Source organism: Chiloscyllium plagiosum, chromosome 2, assembly GCF_004010195.1.
Source record: "Chiloscyllium plagiosum isolate BGI_BamShark_2017 chromosome 2, ASM401019v2, whole genome shotgun sequence".
Classification (NCBI taxonomy): domain Eukaryota; kingdom Metazoa; phylum Chordata; class Chondrichthyes; order Orectolobiformes; family Hemiscylliidae; genus Chiloscyllium; species Chiloscyllium plagiosum.
This window is the reverse complement of record NC_057711.1, coordinates 104341905-104368117: the sequence shown is the minus strand read 5'-3', so window position 1 is coordinate 104368117 and position 26213 is coordinate 104341905. Positions and strand designations below refer to the sequence as shown.

Here is a 26213-nt window from a genome sequence, read left to right as displayed (position 1 = left end):
GGATTAGGATTGTTTTCCTTGAAGAGAAGGTTGAGAGGAGACTTTTAAAATATTCAAAATCTTGGATAGGGTAATGGATAGGTGAAATATATTCCCATTGGTTGAAAAAATTAAGGTGATGGCAAAAAGAGGTAGTAGACATGTGAGGAAGATCTCTTTCGTGAATTTTTTTTGGAATACGCTGCCTGTGAGTTTTATTTATTCACAGGATGCAGGCATTGTTGGATGGGGTTAGCATTTATTGCCTGCCCCTAATTGCCAAGAGGGCAATTTAAGAGCTGTATTGTTGAGGTCTGGAGGGTCATACAGGGCAGACCAAGTAAATATAGCAGATTTCTTTCTTCAAAGGAAATTTGTGAATCAGATGTTTTATTTTAAATAACAATAAACAGTCGATACATGATCACACTAAACTAGCTTTTTGTTATTCCATTTTTATTTCATTAAATTTAAATTTCACCATCTGAAGTGATGTATTTTGAACCCATATCTCCAGAACATTAGCCTAGGGCTAATCCTAGTCGAGAGTGGGGTGCTGGAAAAGCACAGCAGGTCAGGCATCATTTAAGGAGCAGGAGAATCGGTATTTTAGGCAAGAGCTCTTCATCAGGACTGAGGCTTGTGAGCTGAGGGGGTGGACGGAAACATGAGAGAGGGGTGGGGCTGGGAGGAAGGTAGTTGAGAGTGCGATAGGAGGTGGGGGTAAAGGTCACCGGTCAGAGAGGAGGATGGAGTGAATAGGTGGGAAGGCTCACAAGCCTCATTCCTGATGAAGAGCTCTTGCCCGAAACTTCGATTCTCCTGCTCCTCGGATGCTGCCTGTTCTGCTGTGCTTTTCCAGCATCACACTCTGACTCTGATGTCGACTCTGCAGTCCTCACTTTCCCCTCTGGAATCCTAGTCCAGTAACATTACCACCACATTTTTTGGAGAAGACAGGTTCAATCATAGTATTAAGAAGGAAATTTGATTATTATCTGAAAAGGAAGAATATGCAGAGTTGCAGGTGAAAGCCTGGGTGTGGGGCAGGTCGTTCCTTCTCAGAGCAAGTGCAGTCACGATGGGATATCTGGCCTTCTGTACTGTAACAATTCTGTGATGCTTCTGGTTAATTTTTTTGTCGAGGAAGAATGTAAAGAGGGTTCAGAGCAGCTGCTGGTGGAAAAAGATTGAGTGGTACCTTAGGCCCCTTCCAACTTCCAACTGAGTGACTGGGAAAAGATTTCAAGAGGTTCCTACAGGAGAAGTGGAATGAGGCTGGGTGGAGACGGACAGGATGATTAAGTTCATAAGACATTGGAGCAGAATTTGGTCATTCGGCTCTGCCATTCGATCATGGCTGACATGCTCCTCACCTCCATTTTCCTGTCTTCTCTCCATCAACAATTAAAAATCTGTTTAACTCCTCCTTAAATTTACTCACTGTCCCAGCATCCACTGCTCTTTGGGGTAGTGAATTCCACAGATTCACAACCCTTCGGGAGAAGTAGTTTCTCTTAATCTTTTAAATTTGCTACACCTTATTCTAAGACAATGACCTTTCTTCCTAGAATGCCCCACTCCACGTGTATTTAATCCATACCTTTTATTATCTTGAATACCTCCATTTGATCTCCCCTCATTCTTCTAAATTCCAGAGAGTATAGGCCTAATGTGTTCAATCTCTCTTCATAAGACAAACCCCTCATCTCTGGGATCAATCTAGTGAACCACCTCTGAATTGTGTCCAATGCCACTACATCTTTCCCCAAATAAAGGAAACAAAACTGTGCACAATACTACCGGTGCTGTCTCATCAATACCTCGTATAATTGCAACAATACTTCCTTACTTTTATATTCTATTCCTTTAGCTATAAAAGCCAACATTTCTTTCACTTCCTTTATTATGTGCTTTACCTGCTAGTTTTCTGTGACTAATGAACAAATATACCAAATTCCCTCTGTACTGGAGCACCCATAGTCTCTCCCCATTAAGATAATAAGTCAACCCAAAGTTTCAACCCAAACACATGACCTTGCACTGATCCACATTAAACTCCATCTGCCACATTAAGTCACATGAAGACTTGGTGGTCCTCATTGGAAAGGTTGAAATACACTGGACCCCATAAAAGGCCATGTTGGATATTTGCATAAGAACCTTAGCCCACTTGTAATCTGCTTTGGGTTCATGGGAAAAATACATCTCTGTTTTAGCCCTGTGTGAAATGATATCTGATCCTATTGGCATTACAGAACTTTACACTGTATAATTCCTGGGCACCCACCATGTGGTTAATATTATAAATGTTATAAATGTTGGGTCATGTGGCCCAGCAAGGTTAAAAATCAAGCTCAGGATTGTTTGTCATCAAATTTCACTTCCTCTCACATTGTGGAGAAAATGCTGATCTCAGGCCCAAGATTCCGGTGAAGAAAGACCAGGAGTAGGAACTCACCTCCGTGTAGAATTGTACACGCATGAATACACTGCCTAGCATTTCCCACTAAGCTCCAAGGCTTCCTTTATTCTCATTTTGTTACAACACAGATTAAATGATGAGAAGTGGAAATAGATAACCATGTAATGTCAGTGTTCTATTCAACGACGACAACTCACAAAACCTGATAACCATTGCTCATTATGCACATCCCCCATCTTTATTTGTAAGATAATTGTGGATGCAGCCCTAACCCTCCAAGAAGAGGTCCAGTGTCATGTTGCAGGTTGCCTGACCACTTATCCACAGATTATGATGGGTGCACTTTTGCTTTCCTGTGGGCCATTCTTAATCGTGGATACAACATCAAAAAGAACAAGTGAGATAAAGCATGATTTAAATTGTTAAACTGTTTTGTTACACAGTAAGGCGATGGACAGTTTTACTATGATCCCCTGCCACTCAACTATATGTTGATAGTGAGTAACTTTTTTACAGTATTGTCCAGCTCTTCCACCTCAGCACTATTTGTGTGCATTAGGAGTGAATTCTAACGTGCAATGCCTGGAGATCCTTGCATGCAAATGCGTATAGTTTCGGGTAACCTAGGTGAGCCATGTTGCAATCCTGATTAAAAATCTTAAACTTGATGTTAGCACATTTATAAGTGCACACATACGTTTGCAGCAAGTGCTGTCCAATCATGGAATACATCTAATATTAGACATTGTGTTCTGAGCTTTTCAAGCATGTGGTGTCTGACTATAGTAACTAAGCTGAACCAATAATTTGTGTTTCTCATACAACTGTCTTGGATCTGTCAACTTTCCTTGATAAATGCCTGAATTGAAGCATATGCTTTTCAATAAGTCAAGTTCATACATGAACACTTAATACTCCCCACATTTTCTCTCTTTCTCCCTGTTTGCTACTAATTCACAAATCCACAATCCAATGTACAGGTTGTTCTGCTATAATGCATGTTTCGTTAATGTGAATTCATGATAATGCAATTGATGAATTGGGGGCACCATTTCTAAAGCCTGAACTTTTTAAGCGTGTATTGGTTATAACATGATTCTGGTCCCATTGGTTTAATTGTTGCCGCTATAACATGATTTTCTTATGACACGGGATTGCACGAGAACGAAACTATATCCATTTCTGAATTTTGATTGGTGAACAGACCTTATTCTGCCCTATCCTACAGACATCGCCTTGATATGAAGAGTGTGCAAGTGAAGGAGGGAACACTTGGGTAATAAGTAGATCAGATTCTATTGGCATTGTAATCAACTTCCACAAGCAAATAACAGCTTTCATTATATCAGAAGTAATATTTACAGTCTTTCCAAATGTAATTATAAAGGTTGCAGAATTGTTTACTTTGGTAATTAGATGGCACTAAGAACCTCATGAAAATGAATATTATTCTCCCAGAGAGATTAATGCTGAGAAAACAGGTTCACCTGTGGTTCACCTTAGCTATCATAGAGTTATAAACCATTTCGTATATTTGCACAGAATATCAGTCATAGAATTTTAATTGTGGCCTCCGCATCTTTCTATATAAAGATTCTGTGCTCTGCAGGAGTCAACATTGTCAACATTAATGCACTGTTTGAAACATAGTTTAGTTCTTTATCTGAATATCAAAAGATATGGAATATATCTACAGTTTGTAATGGATTACATCTATCTTCAATATTGCAAATCAAAAACCTATTTAAACAGTAATTGTTCTTACTAAAAATGCAGGTGCAATAATGTAGAAAGAATAGTAATATTATGGTTATATATAAGCATTCAGTTTGATCCTAAATCTATGTGATAAGGAATTCCTTTGTTAAACATACCATCTTCTTCTTATACTCCGCTTATGTTGAGGTATGTATTTTTGATGCATCGTTTATCTCATAGTTCAAAACCATCCAAATTAATTTCAGGTAAGATTCAATATCTTGTTCACTAACAGAAGCTCTGTGTAAAGGAAGTCACTTTTCTATTAGTGACTGCAGAACAATCCATATCAAAGATCAAATTTTGCAGCAGCTCCGTCAAGAAAGAGCAATTCTCTAGGGCAAAGAGGACAATAACTAGAGATAGCTTGCTAAGAAGCAGATGGGGGATGATAGGAGTAGCAGACGTTTAATCATTAATTTCACAGAAGTTCCAAACAAAAAACATTTTAAGGATACAATATCCCTTTTAATGATATTGGATCACTGCCAGCTCCAGAGTGATTTTCTTTTCAATCAACATTAAGCAACGATTCAATAATCAAGCAAATCTCTGTATGAGTTCTTTCCTTATGATGTTTACAAGACGCCAGATTACTAAAGAATATTACAGTGAAATTGACATTACTTATAAAAAATAGAACGTAAATCTATGGAAGTTCAAAAGGATTTCTGCTTTGAAGGTCAATGCAGAACCAAATTGAGGAAAGAAAAATGAATGGTTTATGCATTTGGATGTTTTAGCTTTTATAGTGATCATTTAGGTAATGGAGAAAAAATACCAATATCATAGCTCTGATGGAATGAACATTCAGCTTGACCATGTAGCAACAGCTTGTAGGGATGTGTGGTTTGGTAAAATTATAAACATACCATATGACCAATTCATGTGGAATATCTGTGCTGGAAATGCAAAACTCTATCTATTACCCCATCATCCACAATATGGGTCAAATTTAAAGGAACAGGCAAATTAGCATACGGTCTCAGATTGTACATATGCAAGACCATGAGTACGGCTCCCGGAGGCAGGAACCCAATTGCATGTTAAGTGAGAGGCATGAAGGGCCCATTAAGGGGAATGTGCTCACTGGCAGGGGAAGCCAATTGAATCAAATTATCCCCAAGTCCACAAGAATGCAATACAACAGCACAACCTCCTCTCCCATCGTCCAACTAAGATCCTTGCACATGAAAAGTAGTTCCTACCCTCTCCAAATCCACCAAGAAGACTGCCTGATCTGCTGCATGCCCCCCACCTTTAATCAGTCACAAATATGAAGCTGCAAATTCCTTGTTGCTCTTAATTTAATCTAGCCAGCATGTGACTCCAAACCCACAGCAGTGTTGTTGACTCTTAACTACCCTCTAGATATTAGGGATGGGCAACAAATTGAGGCCTAATAAGCAACACCCACAACAATGAAAAAAATAAAAAGGCACCCAAAGTGTGACTATGCAGATTAAAAGATGTTGGCCTAAATCTTTAGATCCCTATTTCCAACCCAAATCAAAGGTTGACCATTTGCCACTGACGTAGTTTTCAAAAGGAATTCCAATAGACAGAAGAAATACCATGAAAAAATATCAATAACCCATATATTATTGCAGAGACAACTGATAAATCTGTGGCAAATGGTTGGATTTAAAGTAAAGCTGCTTCAGCACACTAGCTGACAACCTATCATGAAGTATCTGGCCATTTTATTAGACACAGCAGCCAGGGCCTTGCCAGAAACCTGTGTCACCAACTTCTGCAGCTTTGCTAGAATCCCACATTTCTGCCTTTCAAACTGTATTTGATGATAGCCTTGGTGATAATGTACCTTTCTACCTCTCTCTCTCTGTCTGTCTTTGAAGGTTTTCCTTAAAATATACTCTTTGACTAAGGTTTTGGAGACTTGTCCTAATATCTGTTTGGGACTCTTTTAGCCTTTCCAGCCAATTGGGGAACTGATGAGATAGGGTGCAATGCTGGCTTTATACACCACTCAATTCCATTCTCCACTGAAATCAACAAGTGATTTTATTTGGAATTTAAGAAACTTATTTCTCAAGATACCATGGGCTTGCACCTGACAATTTAGGTTAAAAGTGTCATCTTTGTGTAGGTTGGCAATATATTTTGTTTGACAATAGCCATGCAAAGTGCTTTCAGATGTTTTATACTATTGTAGACTAGACATAAATATAAGATGTTGTTTGTGGTTCCATAATGCTGGTTGTACCTCATCTGTGCAGGCATGATGAGCTGTCATTGTCAAAAGCCAGGAGTGGAGCAACAAGGAATTTGTAGCTTCATATTTGTGACTGGTTAAAGGTGGCATGCAGCAGATCAGATAATCTTCTCGGTGGATTTGGAGAGGGTAGAAACTGCTTTTCTTGTGCAAGGATCTTAGTTGGATGATGGTTGTCCCTCAACAACCAGGTTCTGCCAGGTAAAGCAGTGGTGATACTTGGCTAATGCTAATAAAGAAATTACAACTAACAGCTATGACTAATAGAGGCTGCATGGTGGCTCAGTGCTTAGCACTGTTTCCTCATAGTGCCAGGGATCCGGGTTTGACTCCTGCATCGGGTGAGTATGTGGGGTTTGCACATTCTCCCAGTGTCAGCGTGGGTTTCCTCTGGGTGCGTTGGTTTCCTCCCACAGTCCAAAGGTCTGCAGGTCAGGTGAATTAGCCATGTTAAATTGCCCATAGTATTATGTGCATTAGTCATGGTTAAATATAGGTTTTGGAAATGGGTCTGGATGGGTTACTCTTTGGAGGGTCAGTGTGGACTTGTTGGGCTAAAGGGCCAGTTTCCATATTGTATGGGATCTAAGAATTTAGATTAGCTATAAACCTCACACAGCTCTACATTATTTTTTGTTACACACCAGATGCACCTCAATAATAGGAAAACAATTCCATTCAATGAATGCACAGGTCTGTTTTTTCGCTACCCTGGTGGTTACATGTGTACAATCTTTGACCCCACCCTGCACACAAAAAAACTAGCCACTCTAGTCCATCGTAAAGCCCATCCATTTAATAGGTGGCACCCTGAGGAAGCCTCTGCTATTATTGCTCCTGGTACAGAGGACATTAGTGGCCTATCGAATTTATTCATGAATGACAGATGCAGAGTTGTAGACAATGTCCCTTGTAGCACCCTGGAAAGAGCATGAGGCAAAGGAGTTAAGGATGTGGGTCACTTGCCCTGCTACAGACAAACTATCTGTCTCAGAAGACAGTATTTAGTGTACAAAATTATAGAGCACCATGACAGCCAGTCTAGAGAAGAGCAACTCCTCCCTTTATAGCTGCTCAGACATTGGGACCCTGGCTCTGTCCTTGTGTACCTCATGGGATAGGTGGGATCTTCTTCCAGCAACAACTTCACCTACCCTAAACCTCACATTTTGCCTTCTAAGCAGTTCAACTATTACTTGTGTTAGGAATCCTGTTCCTCACTCTTCATGCAACCAAAATAATGGAGCAAAATTGGTTCCCATCAGAAGCTGTGTATTTCTTATAGATTTGCAATCAGAGTAAATACAGGACATAAAACAATGTCTGAACCAAACCCTTACGTGGAAATCGGAAAAAAATCAGATCCAAAACAGGCCCTTCGGTCCAATTTGTCTGCGTGACCAGACATCCCAATCTGACCTAGTCCCATTTGGCTCATATCACTCTCAATGCTTCTTATTCATATTCCCATCCAAATTCCCTTTAAAAGTTGTAATTTTACTCACCTCCATCACTTCCTCTGACACCTCGTTCCATTAATACGCCACCCTCTGTGTGAAAAAGTTACCCCTCAGGTCCTTTCTAAATCTTTCCCCTCTCACTTTAAAAAATGCCCTCTAGTTTTGGACTCCCCCACCCTAGGAAAAAGACCTTGGCTACTCACCCTATCTATGCTCCTCATGATTTTATGAACCTCTCTAAGGTCACCCCTCAGTCTCTGACACTCCAGTGAAAAATGTCCCAGCTTATTCAGATTTTCCCTATAACACAAAGCCTCCAGTCCTGGCAACATTCTTGTACATCTTTTCTGCACCCTCTCAGGTTTAACAACATCTTTCCTTTTAGAAGGATGGCCAGAATAGTATGCAGGATTCGAAAAATGGCCTAACCAATGTCCTTTACAGCCACAACATGACATCCGAACTCCAATACTCAGTGTTATGACCAAAGAAGGCAAATATTTCAACGCCTTCTTCAAAATCCTGTCTATCATTTTCAAGGAACTATGCACCTCATCCCCTAGTCTCTTTGTTTGGTAACACACTCCAGAGCCCTACCATTAACTGCATAAATCCTGACCTATGATCTCAATGTTTTTAGGTATTATTTTAAATCCTGCTTCCAACGATCCTTTGAAAACCAATGTCACTAGGTCTTATTTAATGGATTTGGCACTAGGAGAGCTTCTGTTTCTGTTACAATGCATTGAGTCCTAATAAAGTTCAACTCCGATATTTGCTCCCAGTCAGGATCTCAGCCACATAACAAAAGATGAGGCTTGCAGCTAAGGATCTAGCAGAAATGGGTTGGTAAGCATTCTGCAGTCATTGAAACTCTATTTTTGCCTTGTTCCCCTTGAGCAGATGATTAAACATATGCACCAATGGTTTGAGTGCAGAGATTCAGCATTTCCAATTTGAAAGTCTTTCAGATGTCCAGTAAATTATAAAACAAATGGCCTTTGCTATGGAGTTTTATTTTCTGATTCCTCCTGTCTGGAAGTATTTTTTTCTCTCTCCTTGGAGGCACTATAAAAATGCAGATCACTTTTGAATTGCCAATCTTTTAAAAATCTCCATACTTGCATCAAATTTTACTTTTATGCACAATATCTTGTGTAAGTAGGATAAGTAAATTGGTTTTGCTGATTTGTATTCAGTGACTTTACAAAGTATGGGTCAAAGCATCAAAATTGTTTACATTTAAAGAAAATCAATTTAAGTGAAAGTGGTATAACAGTTTACAGCAGGGATGCCATTGCCTTATTATACATTTAATTTGTGAGAGAAACTTACAAATGATCTGATTTTGTACCTGGAATAAATTGGATTTTTCATAAGGAAAACTAAATTATAATATAGAAATTCAGTTTCAGGCAACCTTTTCAGCGAGAAATATCTATACAATTGGTCTGATTTTACATCTGGGTTCAATTGGCTTTTTCATGAGTAAAAAGGGATTATAATGTGGAAATTGAATTTGAGGCAATCTTTTCAGCTAGCAGTATCTATTGTCGACTAATATGTATTATATACATTATTTATAGTTAAATGAGATGTTTAATTGATAAATGTAAATAAAACACTGGTTTGTTTACACCCATAAAGTTGCATTAATTGATCACCTTAAGCTTTCAAAGAATATCTAATTGTGCATTAGCTTTCCAATAGATCAAAAATCGTCTTTATTATCTGCCATTAAATTGTAATAGTCTGAACCCATTGTAGCTTGGTGTACTATTGGTATAGCAAACTGAAAAGGAGAAGTTCAGAGTTAATTATATTGTTAAGCTAACAGGTGAAGGTGAAATAACTTATAAAGAGAGCTTCACCTGTAATTTCTGCAGTCTTCAGGAATTCATGAGTTTTGTTAAGATTAGTTTCCCTACAGTATGGAAACAGGCCCTTCGGCCCAACAAGTCCACACTGATCTTCTGAAGAGTAACCCACCCAGACCCATTCCCCTAACCTATATTTACCCCTGACTAATGCACCTAACACTATGGCAAATTAAGCATGGCCAATTCACCTGGCCAGCACATCTTTGAATTGTAGGAGGAAACTGGAGCACCCGGAGGAAACCCACGCAGACACGGGGAGAATGTGCAAATCCACAGAGACAGTCGCCTGAGGTGGGAATCGAACCCGTGTCCCTGGTGCTGTGAGGCAGCAGTGCTAACCACTGAGCCACCATGCTGCCCACTGAATGTGAGGCGCTGTAGCCCCTTTTTCATTTTATATGGGAGTTGTTCCTGAAGTTTAACTTGTAGCTCAGCCCTGTGTTACTAATCTTTGGCCAGTTAGTGAGAAGGAGAGGAGAGAATCTTCTTATTGGCCAAGATGGTCATTAACAGGTCCAGGCAGTGTGTTGTGAAGGATTTATTATATCCAACTATTTGCCTTTCATTAGTGATGGTCCATATATCCGGGTGTACCTGGACAAGCAGCACACGTATCCATTAATACGTTTGAGTCCTTCTATGACTTGTGAGCACTGCATCAGCTGGATTGCAATATCTCCCCATAAACCTACCTTTTAATTTAAGTTTTCCTTTAGGGCTTTGTCTTTTATTCCAGTTATCCTTTTAGGTCTGTCACCTTTTAGGTTTTATCTATGGCTTGTGTCTCTTCAATGGTTATATCTGCAACTGGGTATCCCGAGAAAGGGAGAACATGGTATCCACTGGCGCACTGAGGCCTTTAATGACCAGTGGGCACCTTGGCTGGAGGGTTTCATGTCCCCTAGGATTACATTCTAATTTAAAATCAGTTCATATCCTTTGGAATTTTTATTTTTAGTGGCAGTGCCTGCTTAAGGGGCCTTCAATTGATAACTTGAATGTATTTGGTTCATATTATTTAATGTAGTTTGGTTGGTTTAATTCAAGATTTCATCGAGAGCCTTCTATTCTTATAAAGGGCTGCCACCAGTTAAATCAGCTCAAACCGTTTACATTTGGTTCCATTGTTTCAACTGGTTTACTACTGGAAAAGTATGAAGAGAGTTTGGGCTTATGGCTCCTTGGTCTAGAGATATTATTCTCCCTTTGTATTGGGCAAGTGCAAAAGGCCCTAGTGCATAACATTCATAGACAAGTGCTCATATAGGGTTCTTCGCTTTCTGATTAATTGGTTAGGAGTCTTTTGGTAATGCCCCTACCTCTGAACTTGAAGACCTGGATTCAAGTCCCACCTGACCTGGAGGTATGCGTTAACATGTCTGAGCAGGCTGATCAAGAACAATGAGGGGTCAAGTGGCACAGTGATGATCTCCCTTCCAATGTACTAGAATGCCCAGATTCAAGTGCCTTGGCTCCAGATCTGTTTCATACCATGAGCTATACACAGATCCAGTCAGTGGCTGGTTGACGGAGCAGCTCAGCTAGACTGTCTGCTTGTTTCCTGTTGCTACGTTCATGCCCAAGTGTTCAGGACATGCCTGAAGCCTTGTGAGAGTTAGACAGGCTGGACTGTGTCATTGGCCCCTCGTGACTGCACTAGCTCAGTTACTTAGTACCAATCTCCTGCCTTGTCCCCATATCCTTCCATGACTATCCAAAGTAAACCCAATGCCATCTTGAACACCTCAATTTAACCTCCCTTGTTAGTTGGAGTTGCTTCTTAATTTTTGGCTCCATATCATGCCCATGATCCTAATCCTTGGCCACCTGCTGCAAAGTGGTAGGGTTGGGAAGGGGTGTGATTTGGAGGACCTACACATGCAGCTGCTTCTGGGCTTGGCCAAGGCAGTCATGACTAATTACAGGCAGTGGGCTATAGAGGAGGTTGTTCAATCTTACTGTTTGTCTACTGTAATTATATCCAGGTCTGGTGTCCCGGGAGAGGGAGGATACAGTGTCCATTGGCATACCTGAGGCCTCCTGCAATCAGGTGGGCAGCATAGGAGCTGGAGTTCATCATCAAACCCCAAATTCAAATTTTATTTTAAATTTCACAGAATCTGAGAATTATTATAGTGCAGGGGAGGCCATTTGGCCCCTCATGTCTGCACTACCTGTTACCTAGCACCAACCTCCTGCCTTTTTCCCATATCCTTCCATGTCATTAGTATCCAAAAAAAATCCAATGCTATCTTGAATGCCTCAATTGACCCTGCCTCCACCACATTCCATACCCCAACAACTTGCTCCATGAAAAAGTTTTTTTCACACATTACCCTTGCTTCATTTGCACATCACTTTAATTCTACACCTTCTTGTTCATTTGCTCTTTTACAAATGCAAACAGCTTCACCCTATCTGTCCAGACCACTCTCAATTTTGAAAGTCTGAATACTATCTTCTCTCAGCTACCTTCTCTTCAGGAAGGAGAGGATGTTTGGCTCACTTGCCTTTACTGGTCAGTGCATTGAGTATAGGAGTTGGGACGTCATGTTGTGACTGTATAGGACGTTGGTGAAGCCACTTTAGGAATACCGTATTCAATTCTGGTCTCCCTGCTATAGGAAGGATGTTGTGAAACTCGAAAGGGTTCAGAAAAGATTTACAAGGATATTACCAGGGTTGGAGGGTTTGAGCTACAGGGAGAGACTGAATAGGCTGGGGCCATCTTCCCTGGAGCATCGGAGGCTGAGGGGTGACCTTACAGAGATTTAGAAAATTATGTGGGGGAATGGACAAGGTAAATATACAAAGTCTTTTCCTTGGGGTGGGGGAGTCCAAAACTAGAAGGCATAGGTTTAAAGGGAGAGGGGAAAGATTTAAGAGAGATCCAAGGGACAGCTTTTTCATGCAGAGCAGTAATGAATGCGCTGCCAGAGGCAGCGGTGAAGGCTAGTAGGATTATAACATTTAAAAATCATCTGGATGGGTAGATGAATAGGAATGGTTTAGAAGTAGATGGGCCAAATGCTGGCAAACGGAACTAGATTAATTTAGAATACCTGGTCAGCATGGATGAGTTGAATCAATGGGTCTGTTTCCATTCTGCACAGCTCTATGTCTCTAAGAACAGACCTTGTTTGTTCACTTTAACCTGAAAGCTAAAGATTCTTATACCTGAAAGTTGTATTGGAGAGAGTGATAAAGCAATTTACATTTGTACCTTTCCTACAATTGTACACAAAACTCCTGCTGAGGTCTGACAAGTATCATTTACAAGTTTAGCATCATCTGCTTGCTCTTTACTCAGTCCAAATTAATAAAGCTGAGAGCACTGCATACTTTATTAACTGCTCTCTAGCCTGCCCCACAACCTTCAGTGATCTGTGCACATATATATCCAGATCCATGTGTGCCTAAAACCTCCCGTAGAATTGCACCCATCATTTTGTACTGTACTTTAGTATTTTTCCAACCAAAGTTCATCACCTCACTTGTCTCTGCATTGAATCTCATCTTGGAGAAAGTGAGGACTGGAGATGCTGGAGATTAGATAGAAGAGTGGTGCTGGAAAAGCACAGCCGGTCAAATAACATCAAGGAGCAGGTGAATCAATGTTTCGAGCATAAGCCCTTCATCAGGAAAGGTTGTTTAGTGTGTGTGCCCCACCTGGTCCTCAACTTCCACTCCACCAACCTCTGGATACATTGCATCATCTTCCCGCCATTTCCGCCACCTACAAACAGACCCTACCACCAGGGATATATTTCCATTCCTGCCCCTTTCTGCATTCCAGAGAAACCATTCCCTCCACAACTCTCTTGTCAGCTCCACGCCCCACCCCCCACCAACCCACCTTCCACACCTGGCACCTTCCCCTGCCACTGCAAGATGTGCAAACCCTGTGCCCACACCTCCTCCCTTACCTCCGTCCAAGGCCCTGAAGAATCCTTCCACATCTAACTGAGATTTGCCTGTATTTCCACATCATTTACTGTGTCCATTGCTCCCAATGTGATCTCTCCTACATTGAGGCGACTGGATGCCAACTCACAGAATATTTCAGAAAACATCTCTGGAAACATCTCTGGAAACATCTCTGGAAACATTTCTGAAAACATTTCTGAAAACATTTCATAAAATAACCCACCACCCTGTGGCCGAATACTTCAACTCCCCCTCCAACACTGCAAAGAACATGCAAGTCTTGGGCCTCCTCCACTGCCAAACCCTAACCACCTGGCACCTGGAGGAAGAACTCCTCATCTTCTGCCTGGGATCAATGTGGATTTCACCATTTTCCTCAATTCCCCTCCCCCCACCTTATCCCATATCCAACCTTTCAACTCGGTGCCATCCTCTTGAACTGTCCTACCTGTTCATCTTCCTTCTCATCTATCCACTCTACCCTCCTCTTCAACCTATCACCTTCACCCCCATGTTCATCTACCTATCGCTTTCCCAGCTACCTTCCTCCCAACCCCACCCCCCTCCCATTTATCTCTCAGCTGCCTTGTGCCACAAGCCTCATTCCTCATCGAGCTTATGATTGATTCTCCTGCTCCTCGGATGCTGCCTGACCTGCTGTGGTTTTCCAGCACCACACTCTTCGACATTGAATCTCATCTGCCCACTTCACCATCTTGTCAATTTGTTGTTTCCTTTCACAATTTCATTTGTAATCACTGGACCCCTTTCAGGGACTGTTTGAAATTAATTTTGTTTGTATTGTTTTGAGGAATCAAATAACCTAATTAAAGAGACCCTGCTGAGTTAATATTTTATGAAACAACCCATTATCAAGAAAAATGTGTAAATTTTCATACTGCAGCAATGAGCATGTGATCAGATTGACCCAGATTTGAGTATCTTAAGATCATCTGATTTTATAAGGCAAATGTTTAATGAGTTTTTAACTTGCCTATTTCAAATGGGTCAGACAGTGAACAGCTCCAAGGCAGTAAAAGAAGTGCCACTTTTGATCCTGTACCAAGTTTGAGGGGCTATTTATTCAGCTTCTCACATTGGGAAATGTCATTAAATGTGAATCTTCCAGCACCACACTGAGGCAAACACCTTTAGTGACTGTCTCATTAGTCTCTTGAAGGTTGGTTAGAAGCACAGGTTGTATAGCCTGTAAACAAGGCAATGAATTCCTAGTCTGCTGAGTTGCATTAGTCCAGTGGTGTTTGGCACATCTAGTTTCATTTATTTAAACACCAACACTCTCATCAAGTATGAAACATAGCGCATTATGCCATCTTAATGTTAAACTTCCTGAGCCATAGTTGCAAGTTACATAGACAGAATCTCTTTCTTTTTCTATCCAGAAGTGTTATCACACACAAAGGAGTGCCTTCCCACCACCAAAATCACCGTGATTTTTAAAAAAATGAGTAACCATCACCAGTTTAAAAAAACGCCTAGTCAGTTGAACATTTACATGCAATGCCCATTAAAGGCAATGCAATCCATTAAAGGTGAAGGGGGTTAGGGAGAGCAGGAAGGGGCTAAATCAAAATGGTGTTGAAGGGGGTAGTAAAGCACTGTATCTCTTGTGGTGCCTACCTCTCTCTAAAGGCATCAAGAGCCTTCTCCAAGGACACCCGGGCATGAACATAATCACGGATGAGGGCAGGTGACAGAATCTCTTAAAATGCCAATTAAATAAATAACTGCAGATCATTGTTGTCACCTTATTCATCACTAATTACTCCAACATGCGTTAAACAGGCTTTATGAAAGGGGAACATAGTTTGATATTTTTCTTCCATTCCAATCATGAATAATATAGGAAAGTACAGCTCATTATAAACTATGTCTTAAACCTGAAACTATTTTTTGTTTCCTGTATTCTTTCATTATTATAGTCAGTAGAATACTTCCAAGCCATTGCTTCCATTAGGAATGTATTACGGGGGAAATCTGGCAGTGCAGAAGATGCCACAGGGGAAACACTGAGAAACAATTGCACAGCCTCTGAGGCCTTTATGTGGAGTGCATTAATTTAATTAAATCTGAATATTTATAATGCAGCTTGACCTATTTTTGATTAAAGCAAATTAATGTGCTCCACAATATTTGTCTGAATAAATATCATGATGCACAATGGCCTTCGACTCTTCATAAATAATTTGTAATGATGGACTGTTTTTTCAAGACTAATGGGGATCTCAAATCCATGTTAACTCAGAGGGTGGTCTGCTGAAATCAAGTGCCCTCAAGCATTTAAGTGGCCACAATAGGGTCTTTGCAAATTGTGTTCCCTGGTGGCAGCAGTTGTGCCTTTCGAGAGCAGCTAGCCAATCTGGGGTTAGTAGGAAGTGAGGACTGCAGATGCTGGTGATCCAAGTCAAAACGTGTGGCACTGGAAAAGCACAGCATAGCAACATCTGAGGAGCAAGAGAGTTGACACTTTGAGCTTAAGCTTTTCATCAAGAATTGCTTCCTGATGCTTTTCAAGAGCAGCCAGCCTATCTGAGGTTAGTCGAAAGTGAGGACCGCAGATGCTAGAGATCCGAGTCAAACAATGTGGTGCTGGAAAAGCACAGCAGGTCAGGCAGCATCTGAGGAGCAGGAGAGTCAATGTTTCAGGCAAGCCTTTCATCAGGAAGCCTTTTGTGCTTTTCAAGCACCACACCTTTTGACAACCAGTCTGGGGTTGTCAGCTACTAGTTGCCCAGAAACATCATGGATATCTGACTAAATCAGATTGGATTCAAAAGGTGGAGTCCTCATAGAGATGAAGTTCCACTTTCACAATAAGGATATGCTCTATCATGTGTGGCATTGTCACTGAGCTAGATGATTTCAAACATATCCAGCAACTCTAAAAGGGGAATCCATGAGGTGCTGTGGGCCATCAGTCATAGCAGAATTATATTCAGCTGCAATCTGCAACCTCATAGTCTGATATATCATCCACTCTATCATTTCTATAAAGTCAGCGGATCAACAGCGGTGCAGTGAAGAGCACAGGAAGGCATGCCAGGAACAGCACCAGTATATCTAAAATTGTGGTGTCAATCTGGTGAAGCTACAACCTGGGACTGCTTTTGTGTCCAACAGCTTAAGCAGCGATAGACAGACCTAAGTGATTCCACACCCAAACAATCAGATTGTAGATCTGCTGTCCTGCCACATCCAGTTGTGAATGGTAGTGGACAGTTAAGCAAGTTGCTGGAGGAGGAGCTTCTACAAATATCAGCATTCTGAGGAGTCTTCCACAGCTACATCTCCCATTAGTCTTAGTCTTACACACTCAAGACTGTGTGGCCAAATTCTGCCCCAACTCCAGTTACAAGTTTGCTGACAATACCACCATTGCAGGATGGATCTGAAACAATGACAAGACAGAATGCAGGAAAGAGATTAAGTGCTTGGTGGCATGGTGTAAGGACAACAATCTCTCTATCAATGTCAACAAGATGAAGGAGTTGGTCATTGATTTCAGGAAGTGGAGTGGAGGCTATCCATGGAGCTGAGGTGGAGATGGTCGAGAGCATCAAGTTCCTGGAACTATCACCAATAATCTCTCCTGGTCCACCCATGTTGATTCAATGGTCAAGAAAACACAACAGTGTCTCTACTTCCTGAGGAGGCTAAGGAAATTCGGCATGTACACAAGACTCTTACCAATTTTTTACAGATGCACCATAGAAAGCATTTTATCTGAATGCATCACAGCATGGTTTAACAACTGCTGTTCCCAAGACCACAAGAAACTCTGTTCACAGAGTCCAGTCCACCTCACAAACCAACTTTCCATCTATTGACTGCAAGAAAGCAACCAACATAAACAAAGTCCCATCCCAGTTATACTCTCTTCCACCCTCTTCCTTTTGGCAGAGGATATAAAAGCTTATGTATACGTACAAATACATTCAAGAACAGCTTCTTCCCTGCTGTTATTAGTCTTCTGAATAGAACTCTCAAATTTTAAATTTAATGTTGATCTTGCTTTCTGTGCACCTTTTCTGTAGCCGTAACATTGTATTATTCACTCTGTTCTATTACATTAATGCACTTTGTATGGTACAATCTGTCTGTACTGTATGCAAAACAAAACATTTCACTATATCTAGATAAATGTGACAATAAATCAAATCAAATAACAATGACTAATGTAACTTGTACCTGATTGTTAAAAGAATAAACCAAATCTTATTCAAATAAAACCCTCATCTCGTTATGACTTGACCAAGACTATTCTGCTACCACTGTAAACCAAGTAGGCGTTAGACCTAGTCAAGGGAGGAGGAATGTAGTAGCATCCTTCCAATCAAAATATCTAATGGTGATAAGTAATAGATGTTGTTGCTTAACACTACAAAAATTCATTGAACCCAAAGGAAGAATGTTGCAGAAGACCAAATGCGTGTACAGCTTTAAAGACTTTAATGCTTTAAGAAGTATTTAGACAGTCAACCACTGCAATCACTTGAATAAATATGTAGGCAGTGTGGATGGACTGACTGGGATGAGAAAAATTCCAAGCTAAAGCCTTGATTAAGTCTGGTAAGAAGTGCTGAAGAAGCAGTGAGGGCTAGAAAGAGCTAGATCCACTTGACAGTTGCAGATTCAATCAAGAAATGAGAATCTATCGAAGCTTCCCAGCTAAACTACTGGGATTATTTACATATTGCGGCTCCAAAAATGACAATCCCTATTGGGTAAGGGGACAGTTAACAGCACAAAACACACAGAGAGAAGTGTAACAATGGAAACAAGAGTACTTAGAGCTCATAATGATTGTTGCTGCAATAGACAGTTGGCATCATGAGCCATGGGGCCAGTGGGTATATCAGAATCTATAAAAGTACTTTACATGGAGGTTGCAGCATCAGGAACATTGCAAAGCAGAATTAATATGACAAAGGAAACCATTTATAAAGCTAAAGCATGCAGGGTCAAAGAAAAGATCATCAGAAGCTGGGAAACTTGCATTTTAATTGCAAAGATATGGGAAAATATTGAGATACAACATTATTATTTAAAACATTGAAATAAGGAAAAGAGCATTGCTAAACTCTGTGATTTAACTGATTTAAGACCAGGAAAGTAAATAGCCATTTACAGAAGCAAAAGTCTTCAAGGCCAAGAGATTACATTAGCAATGAGATACTGAAGAATGTACAAGTAAGAAGAATAATTAATCACAGTAGGAAAATATGGCAGCAGGAATAATATCAACTGGAAGATTTAATATCAGAAATGGGTCAAGTCAAACACAGTTGTGAACATCTTGGAGAAAAGATGGAGCAGCTTCAGCTATTAAAGATAATTCAGATAAATTAGGACAGTTTTCCTCAGAAGAGAAGGCTGAGAGGACATTGTGGTTTAAAAATCATATGGGGTCTGAACAAAATCAATAAGGAGAAGCTTGTGAAAGGGTCTAGAACCAGAGGGCACATGTTTAAATGAATATGAAATGACTTAATCTGGAAGGCATTAGACAATACTCCATTTTAGCATTATCAGTCTTGTTTCTAAGCTCAAGATTCCAGTTGCAATGCTTACTGCCGCTCCTACTTCAGTATTGAAGCTCCATGAGCCTTAACCCACATAGCAATTAAACTGATGTGCTCAAGGAAAGTTACAAATAACCTCAGTTAATAAAATCAGTGGACCAATATAAATTATGATGTGTTTAAAGGAATGTTCCTTCTTTAACATCTAACTACAGAAGAACCTTGATTATCCGATATTCGATTATACGAATTTCAGATTATCCAGACAAGATTGCAAGGTCCCGATGCTTGGCTAAACTGTGTCATCCGGCATTCAATTATCCGAACAAAATACTCCCTGCCCGTGTAGTTCGGATAATTGAGGTTCCTCTGTATGTTTCTTTCCCAACAATGGCATTTTAGAACATAAACAAAGTGCCGGAGAAACTCAGCAGGTTTGGCAGCATCTGTGGAGAGAGAAACGGGTTACACTACAAGTTACACTATGACTTTTCAAAACTGGCCTTTAAACAAAACCTCGAATGGAGGTAAATTTGGAAAGATGCAAAGTGGTGGTGATTCAGTGTCACCTATTGTTAGATCACACATTTTCCACTGAGAGCCCAGGCCTGGTGGTAGTGTCAGATAACCTTCATTGCAATTTACAGCTAAGTTGCAGCAACAGCAAAAAGGCACACACAAAGCTTTTGAATGTCTTATGCACTTCAAGCTTAGAGTGCACACGCCCCCAGTTTGATTGCTATTGGTCCGTGATGTCAGGTTATCCCTCTGTAATTGGCTCTTGGGTGGAGTATCTTACACAGTTCAAACTTGCTAATCACCAAGATGGGTGGGCTTGTATCCATCCGCCCCGGTCTTTCATGATGTTTTACCAGACCTCCTTATCTTTCTCCTTGAGGCTTTTCATAATGGATACTGTATTCAAGTAACATTTGGCAGCTGTATTGTTAACTGCCAATCAATTAGATATTTGCCTATTACTTCATAACCTCTTAAATTTCTCATTTTAGGGAATACAAAAGAATATTGATTTTTAATCAGTTCCAATAAAGTTGTGTGTTTACACCTAATGTTAGCACTCTTTGGATAACAAGTTATGTCTTAATCTGTTCATTCAATCCACATTCCAATATCTGCTAATTTCTATATTCATTCCTCTCTGCAGTGAGAAGGGGAGCTACTTTTACTGTCTGAAACTGGTTTGAATCTTTACCTCTAATGGTGATTTTGTGTATATGAGTACATTTATAGCTACTTTGGAATTTATATCTACAATTATGTAAAGGATCTTAACTAAAACACAGACTTAATGTTGTAACAGGTTGATTAAATTATTCAAGAGAAACAACTAGTTAAATGTTAAACAATTGCAGCTACACGTTTTATCTCATTTAAGCAACCTTGATAGTAGAGAGTTACTATTGTTTTACTTGCAGAGACTATGTTAAGCAAGTATTTTTCCACACGCTCTAATTACTGTCAGGCATATTCTACAGCAATAGTCATGAACAAGTATCAGCTATTTTGTGCCATTCAGTTATGGGCAGTCCTAACATCCATTTTAATTTTCAGAATTAAATCCACCCCATCTGACAAAGAACAAAGAGACAATAAAAAAAAACATTCAACACAAGTGTGTTTCCTGAAAAAAAATTATTTTGCAAATGCATTGCTTAAGTTCAGTAATAATATACAGTTTAATAAACTTACAATTAATAAATTCTTGGTAGAACAGTACTTAAACATTGCTAAAAGAAGACAAGAGTTTGAATGTTTTTATTTTGCATTCATCGGAACTGGGGCACAAGAAAGAGTCTTGAAAAGTTATGTACTATGATAAGAGGGTGCTATTTAGTTGGGCTATCATTGACATGGGGGTGCAGCAAGTTACATGGGCAACAGTTTGACCAACCAGAATCTCCACCTGCTTCATCTAAGAATTAAGATTAATGGTAAACTCTTTTTGATGGCATTACTATATCAATAATGCCCTGTCAAACTTACTGTACCAATCAAAGAAACAAATTGAGCTACCATTGGAGCTGTTATGATTGTTATGAAGGTGTAGAGTTCCTGTACCTTTGAGTGTTGAAAAACTAACAAGGTTTGCCTGACACAACACAAAGTGTTCTGAACAAGGTAACAATGTAATATTTGGTCAAAACAGCTAGCAGTAGCTGGGTTGCTATGAGACAAAAACAAATTCAATTTCGGCCAATCAGTTTAAATTATGCCCCAAGGTACCAAACTCCAATCAAGTTTGAATGTAGTATTTTGATAATATTAAAGCCAATGAAATGATCCGATGTTTTGGAGTAGAAAACCGGACATTTTTGAACAGTTGAGAGAGAGCTGCCAAAGACCAACAGATGTAGGCTGCTAGTTTAAGAGCTCTCTGGGAGGTACCTGCCTGTAGAAGAAGTCTGCGGAGCAGAACATCGCAACTGACCTGGAGAGAATTACAAAGGAGATTTGGCAAAGTTGGCTGGTTTTGAAACAACATTTTTTCGTAAATCATAATTGTGACTTTTTTTTCTTGGATTTGTATTGTATAGTGGGAAGTAAAAGATAGGTTTAAGAGAAAGGAGTTGTAAATAGTTGTTAGTTAATATTCACTGTTAGACTTAAAGAATAAAGTTGTTAATTTTTACTTTAAATAATGACCTCTGGAATAGTTCTTTAACAGATTATAGCACAGGGTGAATCTTTTCTGTGTTGCTGGTTTAAATTAGCAGAGGAGTTTACCCCGTGTCATAACATGATATACTGTACTAAATGAAGAAGAGCAGGCAAATTCTCATCAGTGTCTTAGACAATATTTATAGCTTAACACCGTTGAAACAGAGTATCTGGCTAGGAACACATTTATTATTTGTAGGAGCTAACTGTGCACTAATTGCCTACTTTGTTTCCCATATTACAGTACTTTAGAATTACTTAATTGGGTTTAAAATGCTATAGAACTATGCTGTGGCCATGGAAGATGCAAAATATGTAATGATGAGCATTTTCCTTTCTCCTGGTTTTTCTAACAGGTCCGAGTGGTGTTGTTGAATTGGTGTGCTTGGTTTCTTCGCATGAAGAAGCCTGGAGATGGAAGGAGCAGTGTGCCTTGCAGGTACAATCAGCAGCAGCAACAAAGCTTCAGCACCGTGGAGATGAGTGGAATGCCCAGTCAGCGGTCTGGCAATGGCAACATGATCTACTTCGGCTATCACACTATGGAGAACCCATGCTGCCCTGTCAGTGCTGACTCAGGTATGATGTGCGGTCGGATCACTTGCTCGCCTTCCAAGGACAGTGGCTGTGCCCAGAGCATTCCTATTGTTGGAAGCTCTCTGGAGATCGTGAAGATTCTAGAGGAGCTTCAGTTCATTGCCAAGCGTTTCCGGGACCAAGATGAGGGTGAAGTCCTCTGCAGTGAATGGAAGTTTGCTGCTGCCGTGGTTGACAGATTGTGCTTAGTGGCATTTACAGTGTTTTCTATAATTTGTACATTTGCCATTTTAATGTCAGCCCCTAATTTCATAGAAGCAGTTTCAAAAGATTTTGCATGAGGCTTGATTTGATTCACCAAAATGCACTATCTCTGAACAAATCTTCAGATGTCAGCAACACAAGAATACAAGAGGTGCTAAGCACCATCTTTGAACAAAAGGATATTCAGGAACGTAATTTCACAGAAAACCCCATACAAATCCCCTTCATTCCTATCACTGAAACATTTTTTTTTAAACAAGATTGCCATTCATTTTATATTACCATTTAATGCAAGTACATTTGATGAGAGAAAAGTTCCTTACCCTTAATGATGCATTTAAAGGCTTTGAAATGCTTACAAAAAGATCTTGATGACATGGCCTGACAATTCAATTACTTCCTAGTTAAAAACTGCCCGGCCAAGACTTGGCCCCACAGTAACAGAAATGATAACAAGAAATTCAGCAATGTATATTGGAGACAAAATTCCTCCTTTACCAAAACACAAATGGATGTCTGTTTTTCTCTGACATTGTTAGAAGAAAATCAAACAAGTAAGTTTCACTTTTAATGTAATTGGATCAATTCATGATTAATAATGATAAAAACAGACATGCACCTTTTTTCTGTTAAATAAGGAATCTTTGAACTGAACAGTTTATGATATGTAAAACAAGGAAAAAAATGTTTTGTGACACTGTGATATAGCTAAATCCCAAAATGGAAATACACAGCTGAATATACTTATATTTCCAATATGGTCACTCCCTCCCAAGAGTCTGTTCTTTGTTAATATTTGGTCATGTGAGCAGGGAAAATAGTTAAATATTAATACATTTGAAACAATAAATATTTAAAATGTTGTTTCACTGGAGGTAGTGACGAGCAGTGGGTCTTTCACAAGAAGAACCTGTAATTTGTATATGATGCTTATGATGGAGCAACTGGGGAGTTTAATGCAATTGTTAAGAACAACTGGGGCTAACCATCACTGCTAAGATGTAGTATGTAACATATGGCTCACATGGAGAAAACCTGTTTATTAAAAATGGATGATGAACTACACTGCATGGAATATTATGGGAGGCTTAACAAATTATACATTGATTAGGTACATCGGTATACAATCTAAAACAAAGCCTTATTTAGTAAATTAGTATGAATGATCACTCCTCACATTGAACAAAAGGAAGAAAGATTTCTCTTTGGTGACTTGATCAATATAAATCTCTCAACCAATTTCACTAGAAAGAGTTACCTGCTTGTTATTTCATTGCTATTTGAGGCACTTTACTGCTTGCAGTCTGACTGCTGGATATCGAACATTACAGTAATGATTACACTTTAGCAATATTTTATTGGCTGTGAAGCATGTTAAGACACCGAGAGGTTATGCAAGGTTCTATATAACTGCAAGTTCTTTCTTCCTCTCTCATAACTATCATTAGGTAGAATTTGTGGTAAAGAATCAGATTATTCAGCCCAACTACTTTGTGCTGGTGTTTTAACATTATGCAAGTTGCCTCACACTTCACATCTAACATTTTTAGCACATCTTCCTATCCTGATCTTCTTCGTGCATTTATCTAGCTTATCATCAAGGCCATCTATACTACTCACTTCAGCTACTCCACTTGGTAGCATGATACATGTCCCAGCTACTTATATGGTAAAATATTGTATCACATCATTTGACAAACAAGCAGCTGAATTCAGCACGTACTGCTTTTTTTTCCGAAAAGCCTGTAGAATAACTATTACTCAAACCAGAGGTGCAAATTAGAAAAAAAAAGTATTGTGTAGGTGAATTAGCAACAGATGGGTTGGAGAAGAGCTATGTTGGCTGTAAAAGCACATTTGTGAATTAGATCTTCAGCTCTTTTGCACAGTTTGTTGCACCTAGAAGATAAATGACCTTCAGTTACTTATGGAGTTATGGTCCTTTAATTAGTAATGTCCAATGTGTATGTGCTAGTTTGTGCTACAGCATCAGAAATGAGGTGTGTTTCTGGTACTTAATGCTTTGCTGAAAATTTTCATATGTTAATTAATGATATAAAAAAAATTGAAGTGCATATATTTGCACAAGGTGATGTACAAGGGCAATCAACTATTTTAAAGGGCATTAGTATTTCATGCCACTGATCAAATTTGTTATCGCTCTAATAATTAGTCTAGTCTGTTCTGACATCTGTCAAAAACTATGCTGTTACTATTATAATGTGTTTCTCTTGCAATGTGTACTTTCTTTGATCAGCTATTTGAATTAAATTATGCACTGGGGAAAACCCAGATGCCCATTTATTTAATGGTTGCTGTTGTATTCCAGACAAGATGTCTTTAGCCACTTAGCAGCTACTTGAATTGTGTTATCTATTATCCATTACCTTGATTTGTGTTTTCTCTCTCAACTTCAATCAAGTCTATGTACTAACCTGGTTGCTTTATGACCCTCAATGTGATATTTAATTGCATTAAATTCTTTACAAACCCAAATGACCTGCTGTACTTCTGGCGTTTAGATTTCTGGGAAGTATGCTCAGAGTTTCATGTATTTAGCTGTCTTTCTATCCATATCCCAATTGATGTAATTGTATCTGGATGTAATACAAAAGCTTTATTAGTTATATAACTGACTATAAATACGAGCTTTGTTAAATCTAATTGTTTCCTCTGTTTCTAACTGACCTGGCGCAAATGATATTTGTTTTGAGATGTAATGGCATTATAACAACTTGATGTAAGTAATAGTGTAGGGTTGGGGCTTAAAAAATGGCTGCTTTTCATAATGATTAATAAATCATTTCCGACATGAATTGAAAACAAAAATTCTAGAAAACCTCAGCTGGTCTGGCAAAATCTATGAAGAAAGAAACAGAGCTAACTGATTGTTGTTAGCTCTAACAAATGTAAGTAATTTCTTAGACTTGTTGATGTTTTGTGTTTCTGGTAAACAGAAGTTAAATGTAGCAGTAAATTTCATTTGTATTTTGTCCATCATTATTTCAGTGTTCAATTAAAGTTCATGCAGGTACCTGCTAGAGATGCTTAGTGTTTTGTGTAAACAGAAACAAGAAAATAATTTGTAGGCAGTGGGTAGAACAGAGCTCAGATCTACCAAGTATCTATGAATACTCCAGGAATGCTTAATGAGTGGAATGATTGTCATGTATAATAGTCAAAATCTCTTCATTCTTATGGGACTGTGATGGTTTATTATACAAAGGAAACATGCAATGGCTAAAGATGATTTATCTATCTATAACAGACAATGGGGTAAATTTTATGCTTGGAAATTGGGTATTGCATCTCTTGCTGCTACCCACCCCTATATTTATGACATAATCATATCAGGTTACCAATTAAACGCCATTGTGCTGATCTCCAAAACATGCAAGACAGCAGCTCTCAAAATCACTTGCCTTTCTTAAAGGCAAATTCACGATCAATTAAGCTTGTTAACAATGCATTCATCCATAATTTTATACTGTCTAGATTTTTCTGGCTTTGATCCAAAAACATTGA

The 26213-nt window shown here is 39.3% G+C and overlaps 1 protein-coding gene across 4 annotated transcripts in view; it reads left to right on the top strand.

Moving 5' to 3' along the window:
* chrna8 (cholinergic receptor, nicotinic, alpha 8) overlaps nt 1-25722 on the top strand; it is a 203510-nt gene extending 177788 nt beyond the window's left edge. For all 4 annotated transcript variants that reach the window (XM_043715308.1, XM_043715303.1, XM_043715315.1 and 1 more), the window contains one exon: nt 22244-25722. In XM_043715308.1, the coding sequence (XP_043571243.1) occupies nt 22244-22765 (522 nt within the window). In that variant the 3' untranslated portion in view covers nt 22766-25722. The remainder of the gene's footprint in view (nt 1-22243) is intronic.
* The last annotated feature ends 491 nt before the right edge of the window (nt 25723-26213 follow it).